Source organism: Arachis duranensis, chromosome 5 (assembly GCF_000817695.3).
Source record: "Arachis duranensis cultivar V14167 chromosome 5, aradu.V14167.gnm2.J7QH, whole genome shotgun sequence".
Lineage (NCBI taxonomy): Eukaryota > Viridiplantae > Streptophyta > Magnoliopsida > Fabales > Fabaceae > Arachis > Arachis duranensis.
Window position 1 is genome coordinate 3,902,228 of NC_029776.3, and position 13,748 is coordinate 3,915,975.

Consider the following 13,748-nt stretch of genomic DNA (forward strand, 5'->3'; position numbering starts at 1 on the left):
ATGTGGGGGCTGATGTAAGAAAGAAAAAGTTTTATATACTTGACCCCTACCACAAGACGTGTCCCTCCAAAGATAGAATGAAGGTAAATAAGTTTATTGTAAGTTGGACATGTTTTTTCCGTTATGAAATTTGGGTGCATTTTAAATCAAATTAGGGTGTATATTGTTTATATTTGGGTGTATTGATTTATTTGACTTATTCCTTCTTATATTCGGCGTTTTTTATTTTTAGGGGTATGTAATTTCAAGAATTAGAGTATATGCTAGGGGACACCTCTCAAAAGGAAAGATCATGAAATTAAGCCTCCTTACATTGACATTTCAGGCCAAAACACAGAGTACATATCTTTCACTCTGAAAAATTGTGTTTTCAATTCCTTTCCTATTTTAATTTGCTAAATTATTTTTGGTTTTCAGCTATGATTGTGGACTCAGATAATTATATTTAAAACTATATATCTCTCTATTACTTTTCTAAATTAAAAGATTTAATTCGAATAATATTATTTCAAACTGTAGGCAGAGGTCGACCACTTCAGAGTTGAATTTGCTTCCCGAATTATTTTTCATGACATGAATCACGACAGAGATGCAGCGATCAAGGGAAGTGAAACAATGAGATTGTTGAGGCCATCTGCAGCTTTGTTAAGCCCATATTGTCAAGTAGATTCTTATGATATTGAAAGTGACAGTGATTGACGTCAGTTTTATGTAGTTTTGAAATAGTATGAACATTTTTGTGAATATTTTATTGATTTGTATTATAAAATTTGTTTGCATAAATAAACTGTCTGTGCTGTATTCAAAGGCTGTAAATTACAAGTACATAGAAAATAAAGAAAAACAAAATCAAACCAAATAATGCACCCAATTACTTTAGTTATGCACCCAAATATCCCCCGTATACACCCAAATATATACCCTAAATACCTAAAACCCTAAACCCTAAAATCCTAAATACCTAAAACCCTAAACCCTAAACCATAAACAATAAAACCTAAACCCTAAAACCCTAAACCTTAAAACCCTAAATCCTAAACCCTAAATCCTAAATCCTAAAACCCTAACCCCTAAATATGCACCCAAATATAACCCATAAACACCCAAATATATACCCTAAATACCTAAAACCCTAAAGCCTAAAGCCTAAAACCTAAAACCTAAGCCCTAAACCCTAAAACCCTAAACCCTAAACCCTAAACCCTAACCCTAACCCTAAACCCTAAACCATAAAACCCTAAAACATAAAAACTAAACAAAACAATAATTTATAACACAAACAGCAACATCTGAAAATATATAAATGTAAAATGTCAAACACAAGAAAATTCAGAAATACACCCAAAAAAATAAGCTTTACACCCATATTTTATAACTATACACCCAAAAAACTATCCTCTGCTGCTGGTTCACTGAACTGATAATTCATAATATGTCTGTGATATTGGCTGGAATTTGGACGCACCACTGATGCAGCATCAAAGAGGTTTAACTGAAAAATTATTAAACTCACATATTAGCAAAACTATTAACAACAAAATTAAACTCAATCACCACATATTTAAAGAACATCACTTTTACCTCGTTTAAAGCTTTCGATTTCTTCTTCTTTGAGGCATTTGCAATCTGTTTGTCCAACTTTGAACCTAGTCTATTTTTTGGACGTTGACAAATATCCTTCTAAGGGTTCCCCCTAGTCCCGGAACAGGTAATACCTGAGAGGACAGTAAGACATTTGGGTTCATGTTATTACATGAGCAAATCACCTTCTTCCACAACGGACACTCCTCCTTCAAAAAACGCCACCATTACTTAAACAGGAGAGCTGTGCTTTGCACCATGGCATCCCCAACTCCCAACCCACCAAATTTTTTGGGTGCTTGCACCACCTCCCAGCTAACCAAGGCCATACCATTTCTTTCATCCTCCTTACTCCATAGAAATCTTCTCTATAAGGAAATCAATTTCTCTACAACAGCCTTCGCCATCTTATATAAACTCAAGTAATATACAGGGAGACTATTCAACGCCGATTTAATGAGCACCAACTTGCCAGCTTTATTGAGAACCTTGGCTTTTCAGATGCTAAGTTTCTCCTCCACTTTATCTATAATAGGCTTTCAAGTCTTAATCAACCTCGGGTTAGCTCCTAACGAGATTCCAAAGTACTTAACTGGGAGAGCGACTTCTTTACAGTCCAACACACTACACATGCGCTGTACCCACTGCTCGTCACAATTAATAGGAATCAAACTGGATTTATCAAAATTAATACTTAATCCTAACATCAATTTAAAACAACGAAAAATTTTCTTGTAATTTTTAATGGTCTCTTTTTCTAAAGAGCAGAATAGAATAGTATCATCTGCAAACTGAAGATGTGACAACTGAATATGATCTCTATCAATCAGTGGTATAATTTTTCTACAAAAATATTTTATTTGTCAAATTACAAATCAAGAAATTCAATATGTTACATCGTAAAAGGTTCTGATTATTCTATATAATGCGGATAAAGATGAATAATTACATCGTCAAAAGTTATAGTAGCAAATAGCCAATTGTTACGATTTTTTATAAAAGTACAGCCACGTACACACAACAAACTATTATTTGTGAGTGAAGTACTAATCTGATCTCTGTCCATTTTTAAGAATGACAACGCGACTCTTCAAAATAAAATTGATCCACTTCAGTCCCTATTCCCTGATTTCGTCACACAACGCAGCTTTTGTAGGTATTTTTCTGTCAACTCTGAACGGAAAATGCTGACGTGTCAGGTTCGGAAATGGACAGAAGTCTAATTGTCTCTAAATTTAAATTAGTTAGAAATTTATTTGTCCTTATAATTTTTTAAACAATATTTTTTAGATTATTTTTTTATTTATTATCTTTATATTCTTTTTCCAATAAATTATTAAATATATGGTATAATAAGTACAAACTAATTAATAAATTATTCAAATTTAAAAATATCATTTATTATGAAACTAAATAAATCATTCTCAAATATAATTTTTAAATACATAAATAATAAACATTAAAATTCAGTTAATACATTAATAATAATAACCCTTTGATATAGTATTAGTATTATGATCTAGATAATTTTTCACAATAAAGTGAAAACTAATAAAACATTACTTGATATATAGTAAAATGTTTTTGAATAATAACAAATTTAATTTTTTATCTCTTTAAAATAAATTAATAATTCTATTTGATATCTTTATACTAAAATACACTATGAGTAAACTATTAATACTAAATTAAATAATTAAAATATAATTAATATATGATGGAGAGCATTTATAAACTCAATAAATTTAAAGTATCAATAATATTATTAATCTATTAATAATACATATGATCATAAATAATGTGTTCTTAATTTTTACTTTATTATAAAAATTATCTAGATCATAATACTAATAATATATCATATAGTTATTATTATTAATGTATTAATTATATTTTATTATTTATTATTTATATATCTAAAAATTATATTTAAAAAATATTTATTTAGTTTCATAATAAATGATATTTTTAAATTTGAATAATTTATTAATTAGTTTGTACTTATTATACCATATATTTAATAATTTATTAGAAAAAAATATTAATATAATAAATAAAAAAATAATCTAAAAAAATATTGTTTAATAAATTATTTGTAACTGTAAGGAACTTCGGTAAAGTGCAGAAGCAAGGATATTTTTTTAGTACTTACAAATTTTTAACACAACTAGAAGCATCGTGATTTCCTCATCAGCAATGAAAACCGCATCAAATTTCCTTTTGTAATAAGCGGGGATTAAAACTAAAAAGTACTTGTAATATCTTATAAATGACGATAAACTAGAGAAGCTGCATCCTCCTAAGAATTCGAATCGACAGGAAACTTCCGTCGGTGGACAAGTTTATGCTTTATATACAAACTTTACACATTGGATAATCATACTTCTTGAACATCTTATTCACCTTTTATCCCTATATTTTTTGTGCAAACTTTTAAAAGTAACCTTATCCGAACACAGACCGCAAACCAGGTTCCTTTCCTAGAAACCCGCTAATTCTTAATATCATTGAATTATCCAAAAAGAACTGAAAATGGCATCCCCATAAATGTGAAAGGGTGAAATAAACAAAACAAAACAAAGCAAAAAACATATATTGTTTTCCAATTTTCATTTTGATTTCCTTTATACAAGTGCACAATATTTATTATTTATATTTATAATTATATATAATATAAACAGCCATAAAGGGACGCGCCAAGATAACCACTTGTGAGGCCCAGTATAAAAGAAACCGAAAAAAAAAAGAAACAAAGCACCAATACACTAACCAACTAACGTCCCCATCAAGACCCAAACAGAGAAAAGAAAAAGAAACTAAGTAGGTCCCAACATGGAATCCGATAGAGAGGGAGATTCTATGAGATGCACCTCATTGAGTAGGTGCTCACCGGTGAGTCCATGGTGGGTGGCACACCGTAGACTCTTGCATGATCACTCTCTAAACCATAATCCATCATCGGACGGTACTCTAAATCCTCATCGTGATCGAACACAAACTCCGGAATCTCCACCTCGTTCCTTTTTACATTCTCCCACAGGTAATCAACCCTGGTCACATATCTCAGCTTCCCGTACACCCTGCCACATGGTATAACACATTCCCAATATTAGCCACTATACAATCTATACTTGAAATATTAATTATTAATTATTTCACTTAAAAACAAAGACGAGACAAATCTGCCCTAAAATTAGGAGAGGTAGTTACAGATATCCTATCCTATTCTCTATCCTATCCTATCAACTAATAATTCAAATATCTAATTCAAATTTTTGACAAGCCAATTTTAGGATAAGGTAAAATAGATGTATCTAGACGTAAAATAAATCTAGTGTGTTAAAAGATCCAAACCACAATTATTTTGAAATGAAAATAAAGAAAATATCTAACAGCCTAACAGGAGAACTCGATAATTCGATATATTTAGATNACAGAAATAACAAAAAATATATTTAAATATTAATTAATATATAAAATTATATTAAATTTTTTAATTTTTATAATTAGAAGACAATTTTGAAAAACTTCTCTCCTGACTTTTAAAAATTACAAACACAACCACATAAATTCTTATATTTTTATTTATAAAGTGCTTGTCCTTCCTCAGAAAACTCTACCGAACTAAGCCTTAATTCTAAATAAACAGATAAATTTTGAATAGAATTTAGTGAAGGATAAGGTAAATCAGTAAAATCTAGGTTAGCAAAATTGAGTAAAAGAGTGCTAAAATGCGCAGAGTGCGTACCCCGAACTGAAAAGAAAACGACCAAACGTAGCGAGAAAAAGGCGGGCCTGGAGTCCAGGATGGATGAAATAAACTGCTTCAAGATTGTCCCTCACGTTCGCCGGAATGGCGTCGTGGATCGATCGGAGAGCCGAGATCCCGGGGAAGTTCTCGCTCCTCTGAACCCCAGTGTGCACGTAAACCACCGTGAACTTCCTCTTTCCCACCTTCGGAAACACCCTCTCCTCCAGGTACTTCTTCAGAACCTCAACGCTAACAAATCGCGCTGAAAAAAAAAAGATTCAAATTAACTCGCCAGTATAACATAATTAACGATATGATTATTGATGTGAGAGTGGTTAGTAAGTTACCGGGGAAGAATTTTCCTATAATGCGAAGGATCTTGCGTCCTTGTTTGTCTTTGCCTTTGACCTTGAAAACCTCCAACTTCTCCAGCAACTCTTCTTGTTCAGCTTCTGAGATGCTACTCACACCGCTCATTGTTTTTCTTTTTCTTATGAATTTCTCTCCAAAGTGGAACAAGATGATAAGGGATCAAGTGTGGATTGAGAGGTGGAAGCGTTTAATATAAGATGATGAAGCCAAGAAAGTAATAATTGTTTCGCGTTATGGACAGATTCGAAGAAAAAAATCTTGAAATTAAATTATAATTTTTTTAAATTAGATTAGATAAGAAATTTGGGAGAAGAATGGGAAAGGAACTAAGGAAGTAATAATAGTAGGGATAGGGATTGTGATTGCGCTGCGCGGTCACAGAGCATATTCCAAAGCATCTTCCATTTAATTTTAATTGGGCCCAATTGGGGCCCAATAGTGGGGGGTGTTTATCTGGGTTCAGTAAGCACAAAGCAATCAGAGCCGTCGGTTCCTTGATCATACGGGAATGAATGTTTTTAGTTAGCCTTAATTTAATGCTGATTAGTGATTAGTTTAACGTGATTGGCGTGTGAATGTGGTGTGGCTGATGGTATTGGTGGTGAAAACCGGGGGTCGATATCTTCTTGGTTTGCTTTGATTGCAATTATTTAGTGTTAGCTATTACTAATTAGTACTATTCCTATGTGATTGGGTATGGGGATTATGATGATTTCTTTTATTGGGGTAAACAATTTAAAAATAATTTTTTTATTTGTTTGGGATTAATCTAGCTTATCTTGTTACTGTCTCTTGTCTTGGGCGGCCTTTTCCTTTTGACTTGTTTTGAGAACAATCATGTACCATTAGTCTATTACCACGTAGTAGTATCCAACGAAATTAATCGTCAAAATCGGAATTCAAATGTTGGATTTTGAATGCCTAATCAAGATAAGATATTTCCAAATACCTTTGTGTCTATCTATAATTGATTAATGGTATCATACGCTATACATAGAAAAATAGATAAATGTGATTTTATCTAAATTGATAATAGATATTCACACGTTTTATCATTAAAACTCACTTTTTTATTGACAATTTAGTGAATTTACGTATTTAAATTATTTAAAAAAAATATGTTACCAAATTACAATGTTTAAAATATATAGACATAAATATAACTTTGATATAATTATATAAGGATAAAATATGTTTTTTTTTCTGAAATTTGATAAAAATTTAAAAAATATCCTTAAGTTTTATTTTGTTTTAATTTTGTCCTAAAAGTTTTCGATTTGTAAAATATACCCCTTGACGACTAATTTTTTTAAAAAATTGAAGACCACTTCAACAACAATTTCATAAGAACAACTCTCAACGCAAGCAAATTAAGTATAATTTTCATGCATTATTGTTAGATTGGTTTTAAATTTTTTGAAAATTTAGTCGTTGAGGATATATTTGATGCAAATCTAAAATTTATGGGACAAAATTGAAATAAAATAAAATTTATAGATATTTTTAAAATTTTTGTCAAACTTCAGGGACAAAAAAATATACTTTACAAAAATTACGATAGGATATCACAGTTTAGAGTATTACACGTAAACCACTACACTCTGTAGCAGTTTACGTTGGTTTGCATGAATATAGAATCCAGTACACTCTGTAGCGGTTTCTAAAGAAGTTGCGTGCATGAAGAAACCACGACATCATGTAGCAATTTTTTCACGGTGTGGCTACTTGAAAAATGTTTATAATCTATATATACCCAACAAGAGAAAATGATGTGTAGAGTGTCATTTTCATTCAAAAATTTTAGAATAGAGAGTGGGGATAGTTTTTTAGCTCTAGTGCATTATTTTGTAAAAAAATTCAAAAAAACAAAAGACACAGTGTAAAGTTTATCAATAGAGAACCACTGAGTGTTTTTATCCAGTCATCCAATACGCTGTTAGATCTGAAAACCAGTATATTACAAAAGTTAGGCCGATGCGGGACAAAGTGGATGAAGAAGCTATTCTACAAAATTCATGTTATAGTTGTGTCATCTAGCGTGAAGTATGAAACATTCGCGATAGAATCCGATAAAGATATGCAGGTTTTGTTTCATTGTTAGCGAAGTTTTCCCAAAGTGAGAATACACGAGTTGTATCCCAAGTTGAAACATAGCGTCAACAGTTCTGGGGCATCGGTGCCTCAAACGACTACGATGGGGTGCTTTTACCTCCATGCCTATCGTTGCACCTGATTGTCTGTTGACTAATCGTCCATCTGATGCAGTTGGGGTAGCTATGTCAGCCCGTCTGATTCTGGATATTGTACGGGAGGGTGAACCAGATCAGGTTGAAAATGCGATGCAAGATGATGATTCGGATGAAAAGCCTGCTGACATTGGCGGGGATATTCGAACAAACTCAGTTACGCATTAGGGACTGTCAAGTTCCGGCAAACAACAACATCCTCTACATTTCTCAACCCTAAACTTGGAAGCTATCAGCCAACCGCCGAACATAGTTCCTATCGTTGTTGAAGACTTATCCGACCCGAGTCGGTGATCAGGTTGACAATTCTACCATTTACTTTCATCGTCTTGTTTGGACATTTTCTCCTTATGTTGAGGCATTTTGACATTGCAAGCCTCTGGTAAGCATAGCTGGTAACACCCTAATCCTCTCATGGAACCATGTGAAGTGAACTGTGAATAGCTTCACTTTCTCCGAGAGGCAGCAGCTCACCAAGTAACTCCTGGAACCACTTTTAAGCCAGTCTGCCACCCTTCATATACTGGTGAAAGTCTGTCAGGTACCCAAAAATAGCCTTCCCATCCATGGACAACCCCAACTGATATACCACATCATGAAGTGTGATGGTGCACTCTCTAAAAACATACGAAAAATGTGGGTCTCACGATAGCACCTTTCAATAAATGCTCATCTAGCTAGAACCAACTCATATTTAGCCTAGTCAAGTGGTACAAATCAATCCTCTCTAAATAAAGTATAATCCTATCATACAATGACATATTCTGTTGCCTCTAAATACGGTGAACACACCGATTTAGCTGCGTGTTGTGAGAAAAATAACCAAAACCTGATTAATTTCTAATACTTATAGATTTAAACCATAATTTATAACTCAAAACAAAAACTACGATTGCCTTATGTATCCAATCGGTTAACTAAAATGTTAAATATAGTTCTCTTATAATCACTATTAATATAAATTTTATTAAAAAAGAGAAATATGTATGATGATTTATATAAAATTATAAAACAAATGTATAAACATTACAACAACTAAAGAATGTCCAATTTTTACATTCATAAGTCTTAGGTTCTAAAATTTAAAATTTAAGATCTAAATCTTAAATTTCAATTACGAATCAACAAATCTTAAATTATTTATTTAAAATTTAAATCTTAAATTTTAAATAATAAATCCTAAACTTTCGAAATTTTAAATTTAAAATTTTAAATATTAATTTTTAAATACTAATAACAAGCCATAAATCCTATATTTCAAATTATTCCAATATTAATTTTTAAATACCTAATTTCGAATTCTCTATATTTATTTTTAAATTTTAAATTTTAATTTTCAAACTCTAAACTACATACCTTAGATTCTATATTTTAATTAATATACTATGGATACTACATAAATATACGTAAATATATAAATAAAAGAAAACAAACTTATCTCTTCATTGATGCCGCCGGCAACGTGAGTAACGCCATTGAGTCGGTATAAGCACTCTTCATCCGCCGTGGTCTCAATTGAAGAGATCGCTCCGAAAAACTCAAACTATCTCCAACTTCTTCTCTCTACCTTCTCACTACTTTTCCTCTCTACCAAACTTTGAAAAATCTCCAAATGAATAATCCGCTAATGCCTCAAGCGGATGCCATTTACTGCTAGTAGGTATCGCGCTTTCTTCATGCACCCAATCTCTTCATAAACCGCTACAGGAGGTAGGGGTGTTCAAATCCAAACCGATCCAAATTAAACCGTTCATCCAATCCAATCCAGAACGAAAACCGATTAAAATTGCACTAATTCGAATTTGATTGGATTATATTTTTTGCAAACCGTTGGATCGGATCGGATTTCGGATCTAATTTTCATAAATGATCCAATCCAATCCAAATCGCACAATGTGCTATAATATTATTATTTTATTATTATATTTACAATTATACTTATAACATGTTCAATTTGTTATATATTTTTATATTATTCATATATTATTAGTATTTAATAAATATTTTATATTCAAAATATTATTTATTTATTTATTTTAACTAACTTATAATTTTATTTCTATTGTTATGTTATTGTTGGTTTTTTAAGATATTGTTGAGACTTGTTATGTTATTGTTGATTATTTAAAATTTGATGTTGAGACTTATTATACGTATTTACTTTTTTAATTTATAAAATAATTGAATCGGATCAGATCAATTTTTTTTTAAAAAAGCATCCAATCCAAACCGCACCGCAAGTAAAATCAGTGTTCAGATTGGATAAGTTTTTAACTTAAAACCGATCCAAACCGCACCACGAACACCCCTAACAAGATGTAGTGGTGTAGCGGTTTACGTGCAATCTAATCCGCAGGAGAGTGTCGCAATTTTTATATAATTACAAAAATTGCATTCGTGTCTGCATATTCCGAAAATTATAATCTAATAACATAATTTTTTTAAATAATTTAAATGCATAAATTATTATTATTATTTTCTTTTTGCATTTAATAATACCAACTGCTTAGATGCATAATTTATTCATCACTATCAAAGTGGCTAGCAGAGTTGATTAGAAACAATTTCATAAATTTCATATCTCATAAGGATTTAATTTTGAATTTTATTTTTGACGGATGAAATATAATAAAAATTTGTGTGATTTAGACAATATGAATAACTACCAATCAAATAAAAATACTACATTTTTAAATTATTCACTTAAATTTTAATATTAAAATAATTATCCATACACCTAGTGAAATGAACATCCGATATATCTATTGTTTATATTGTTTAGTATTTTTATTGTTTATCTATACTTTTTTAAGTACTTTATTTATTTATTTATTGGTTGGGCCTCACAAATTAGTAAATTACTATCACGGTATATATATTTTTTTATAAGAAAACGGGGCCACAGGCCCAAAAGACAACAACACTAAGGAGAAAAGCCTCTAGGAAAAGCTATCCCTCTTCTGTCTGCTTCTAATTGCAGGGCAAGAAAAGCTGGCGCATGGTTGCAACAATGAAGGCCGTGAGGAACTTTTTGGGCGTGCGTAGCCAAAGCGTTCGCTGAAAAATTTGCTTCTCTGAAGATGTGTCTAATTTGAAAGTGATCCGGCTTGGCTAATAACTCCCTAATTGCACGTATAATAGAAGAAGCTGAGTGCCGTTGGGCAGGGTGATTGTGGAGGAGTTGCAGGCGCATTGCAAGTCCGTTTTAACAATCAGATTCTGGATGTTGAGCTCCGAAGCAAGCTTCAGACCTATGTAGATTCCCCAAAGCTCCGTTTTGGTTATGAAAGTATTCCCAATATTCATCCAAAATCCAGCTACAAAACGACCGTGAGAGTCTCGGATTAAGCCACCACAAGTACCACTTTTGGAGACTGAAGATAAGGAGCCATCTGTGTTGAGCTTGTATCTTCCTTCATCCGGCAACTCCCAGCCAATGTGTTGCACTCTAGTGAATGTGAGAGTTTTCTTACTAGCCTCAGTTAGAGAGATAACATCTTCGTATCTTTTGGCTATGATCTGTGCTGAGTAGGCAATACTATTCTCAGGTCTGTTTTCATGATTGAATATCAGATCATTCCTATTTCTCCATGCAGTGTTGCACATAGTGATGAAGTAAATGGGCCAAGAGATCCCCCATTAAATTTTCGAGCCACCAATTCAGATTCTCCTCCATCCAGTTGTGAAGATCTTGATTGAAGAAGTTACTTTGCAAGGTGCTATCAACGCTTCTTTCCCATGTGTCTCTGATGTAAGGGTAGTCCCTTAGCACATGAAGCAACGTTTCATCATTTTCAGGGCATCTGGGGCAGCTTGCATCATTGGTAAGCCCCTCCTTTGTCTTCTAGAATTTGTGAACAGAGCTTTGTGCATAATCAGCCAAACAAAAGTTTTTAGTCTTTGAGAGATTTTATGTTTCCAGATGTTCTTGACGTAATTACCAGTAGTGTCATCATTATCATAAAACTCTTTGTAGGCTGACTTGATAGAAAATTCTCCATTCGATTCTGGTAGCCAGCCTAAACTATCAGGCCCTAACTCCCTTTGAGGGGTTTTCATAAGGCGAATGATGTCTAGGATATCCTCAGGAAGAACTTGTTGAAGCTTCTCCCACCTCCAATTACCATTCTGATCAGCGAACATATTCACTTTTTCTTGAAGGGCACTTGCCGTGAGGTTCTCCAGAGCAACAGTTTTAAGAGACTCAATGCCTGGGACCCAATGATCCTCCCAAAAATGGGCTATTTCACCATCTCCTAATCTCCAAACAATGTTAGTCTTGAACTGGTTCCATACCTTAGCTATTCCCTTCCAGGCGTTAGAGCAATTAGGCTTTAAGTGAATTTTAGGCATAGTATCACCACTGCATCTATATTTGCGATCCCCTTAACCCATAAGGAGTTTGTATTTGTAATTAAGTTCCATGCTAACTTCATGAGGAAAAGGCGGTTCGAATCCTGAGCTTTACGAAGGCCTAGACATTCTTTATACTTGGGCTTGCACACAGCATCCTAATTAATAAGATGAATTTTTTTTCATCCTCACTAGCCCCCCAAAGAAAATCTCTACAAATTCTATTGATATGATTGCACACTTCTTTAAAGATCTTCATAGTTTGCATAACATAAATAAGAATAGTAGAGAGAACGGATTGAACAAGGGTACATCTCCCTGCAAAGGAAAGAGTCTTCATGTTCCAAGAATTGAGCTTATTTATATTCCATATTTAAGATAGACCAGCTTATTTATTGGTTTTATATTTTTCGCTATCCACATGCTTGGTTGATTTGTGTATATTATGATATTGTAGACATAAAGATAGTATGGGAATGGACTTTTAATTTTTTTTAAAATTATTTGATAAAGTATAATTTTTTATTCTACATTATTTAAGTAAAAGTAAGAGAAAATATATAAAAAATATCAAATAATAAAAGATCACATTTTTATCAAATAATTAAGAAAATTCACTCTAACGCATATATATTAGAGATAAATTATTCATAATTTTTATATTGTGTTTAGAATAATAATGATTAAGGTACAACAAAACTTTTAAAAGATCATATTACTCGTCCACCATAGTCTAACTTCACCAAAAATCATCACAGTCCCACAACAATCCTAAAAAATCTAAAAAAAAAACACACACACATTAGGCTACAAATTTTACAATTAGATGTAAGAGATGATAATCTAAAATTATTTTATTTAATTTAAAATTTATAAAATATTTACACGTATTATATTTAATATTAAGGCAAATCGTTATAATAAATCATGGAGAACAAAATTTTACACAACTTTGTCAAACCAAAATTTGGTTTAAGAATTTATCAATGCACATTTCTATATAGTTTGAACCAGGTCAATTCGAACTCAAACTACATGTAATTCGAATCACATTGATTCGAACTATGTACACACGCATACACCCACTAATTCAAATCAACCTAATTCGAATAACACACAGAGTAATTCAAATCAGTGTGATTCGAATTACTCCCTATCACGCAATCTCAAGTAATTCAAAATTGGTTGATTCGAATTACACAATGTATAGTTTGAATTAAGCTGGTTCGAATTATAAAGGGCCATATGTGTATAAATATGGTGTAAACGTGATTGTTCTCATTAGAGTGAAAAAATGGCTAGTGAGGAGAATTTTGTAGTATTGGTTCATCACAGAAGATCGATTAAGAGAAAAACACGATCCAGTGTGAAGTTCACTGATAAGGATCCTCTTAGTATTTTTATGAGGCCTATGACAAGCTATGATGACCTTGTTAATTCTGTGC

The 13,748-nt window shown here is 32.2% G+C and overlaps 1 protein-coding gene across 1 annotated transcript; it reads right to left on the reverse strand.

Moving 5' to 3' along the window:
* Positions 1–4,160: 4,160 nt before the first annotated feature.
* Positions 4,161–6,000, reverse strand: LOC107487434 (uncharacterized). The gene is made up of 3 exons (XM_016108077.3): positions 5,680–6,000; positions 5,330–5,594; positions 4,161–4,661 (listed from the first exon to the last, which is right to left on the reverse strand). Exons 1-3 carry the CDS (start codon positions 5,807–5,809, stop codon positions 4,439–4,441), a joined length of 618 nt encoding a protein of 205 aa, XP_015963563.1. The 5' UTR covers positions 5,810–6,000; the 3' UTR covers positions 4,161–4,438.
* Positions 6,001–13,748: the final 7,748 nt, after the last annotated feature.

Excerpts from the sequence above, each read along its gene's own strand:
- LOC107487434 (XM_016108077.3), bottom strand. The coding sequence starts at position 5,809 with ATGAGCGGTGTGAGTAGCATCTCAGAAGCTGAACAAGAAGAGTTGCTG. Across the intron at positions 5,595-5,679 it reads TATAGGAAAATTCTTCCCCG|CGCGATTTGTTAGCGTTGAG; the intron begins GTAACTTACTAA and ends TTTTTTTTTCAG. Across the intron at positions 4,662-5,329 it reads CGTTTTCTTTTCAGTTCGGG|GGTGTACGGGAAGCTGAGAT; the intron begins GTACGCACTCTG and ends ACCATGTGGCAG.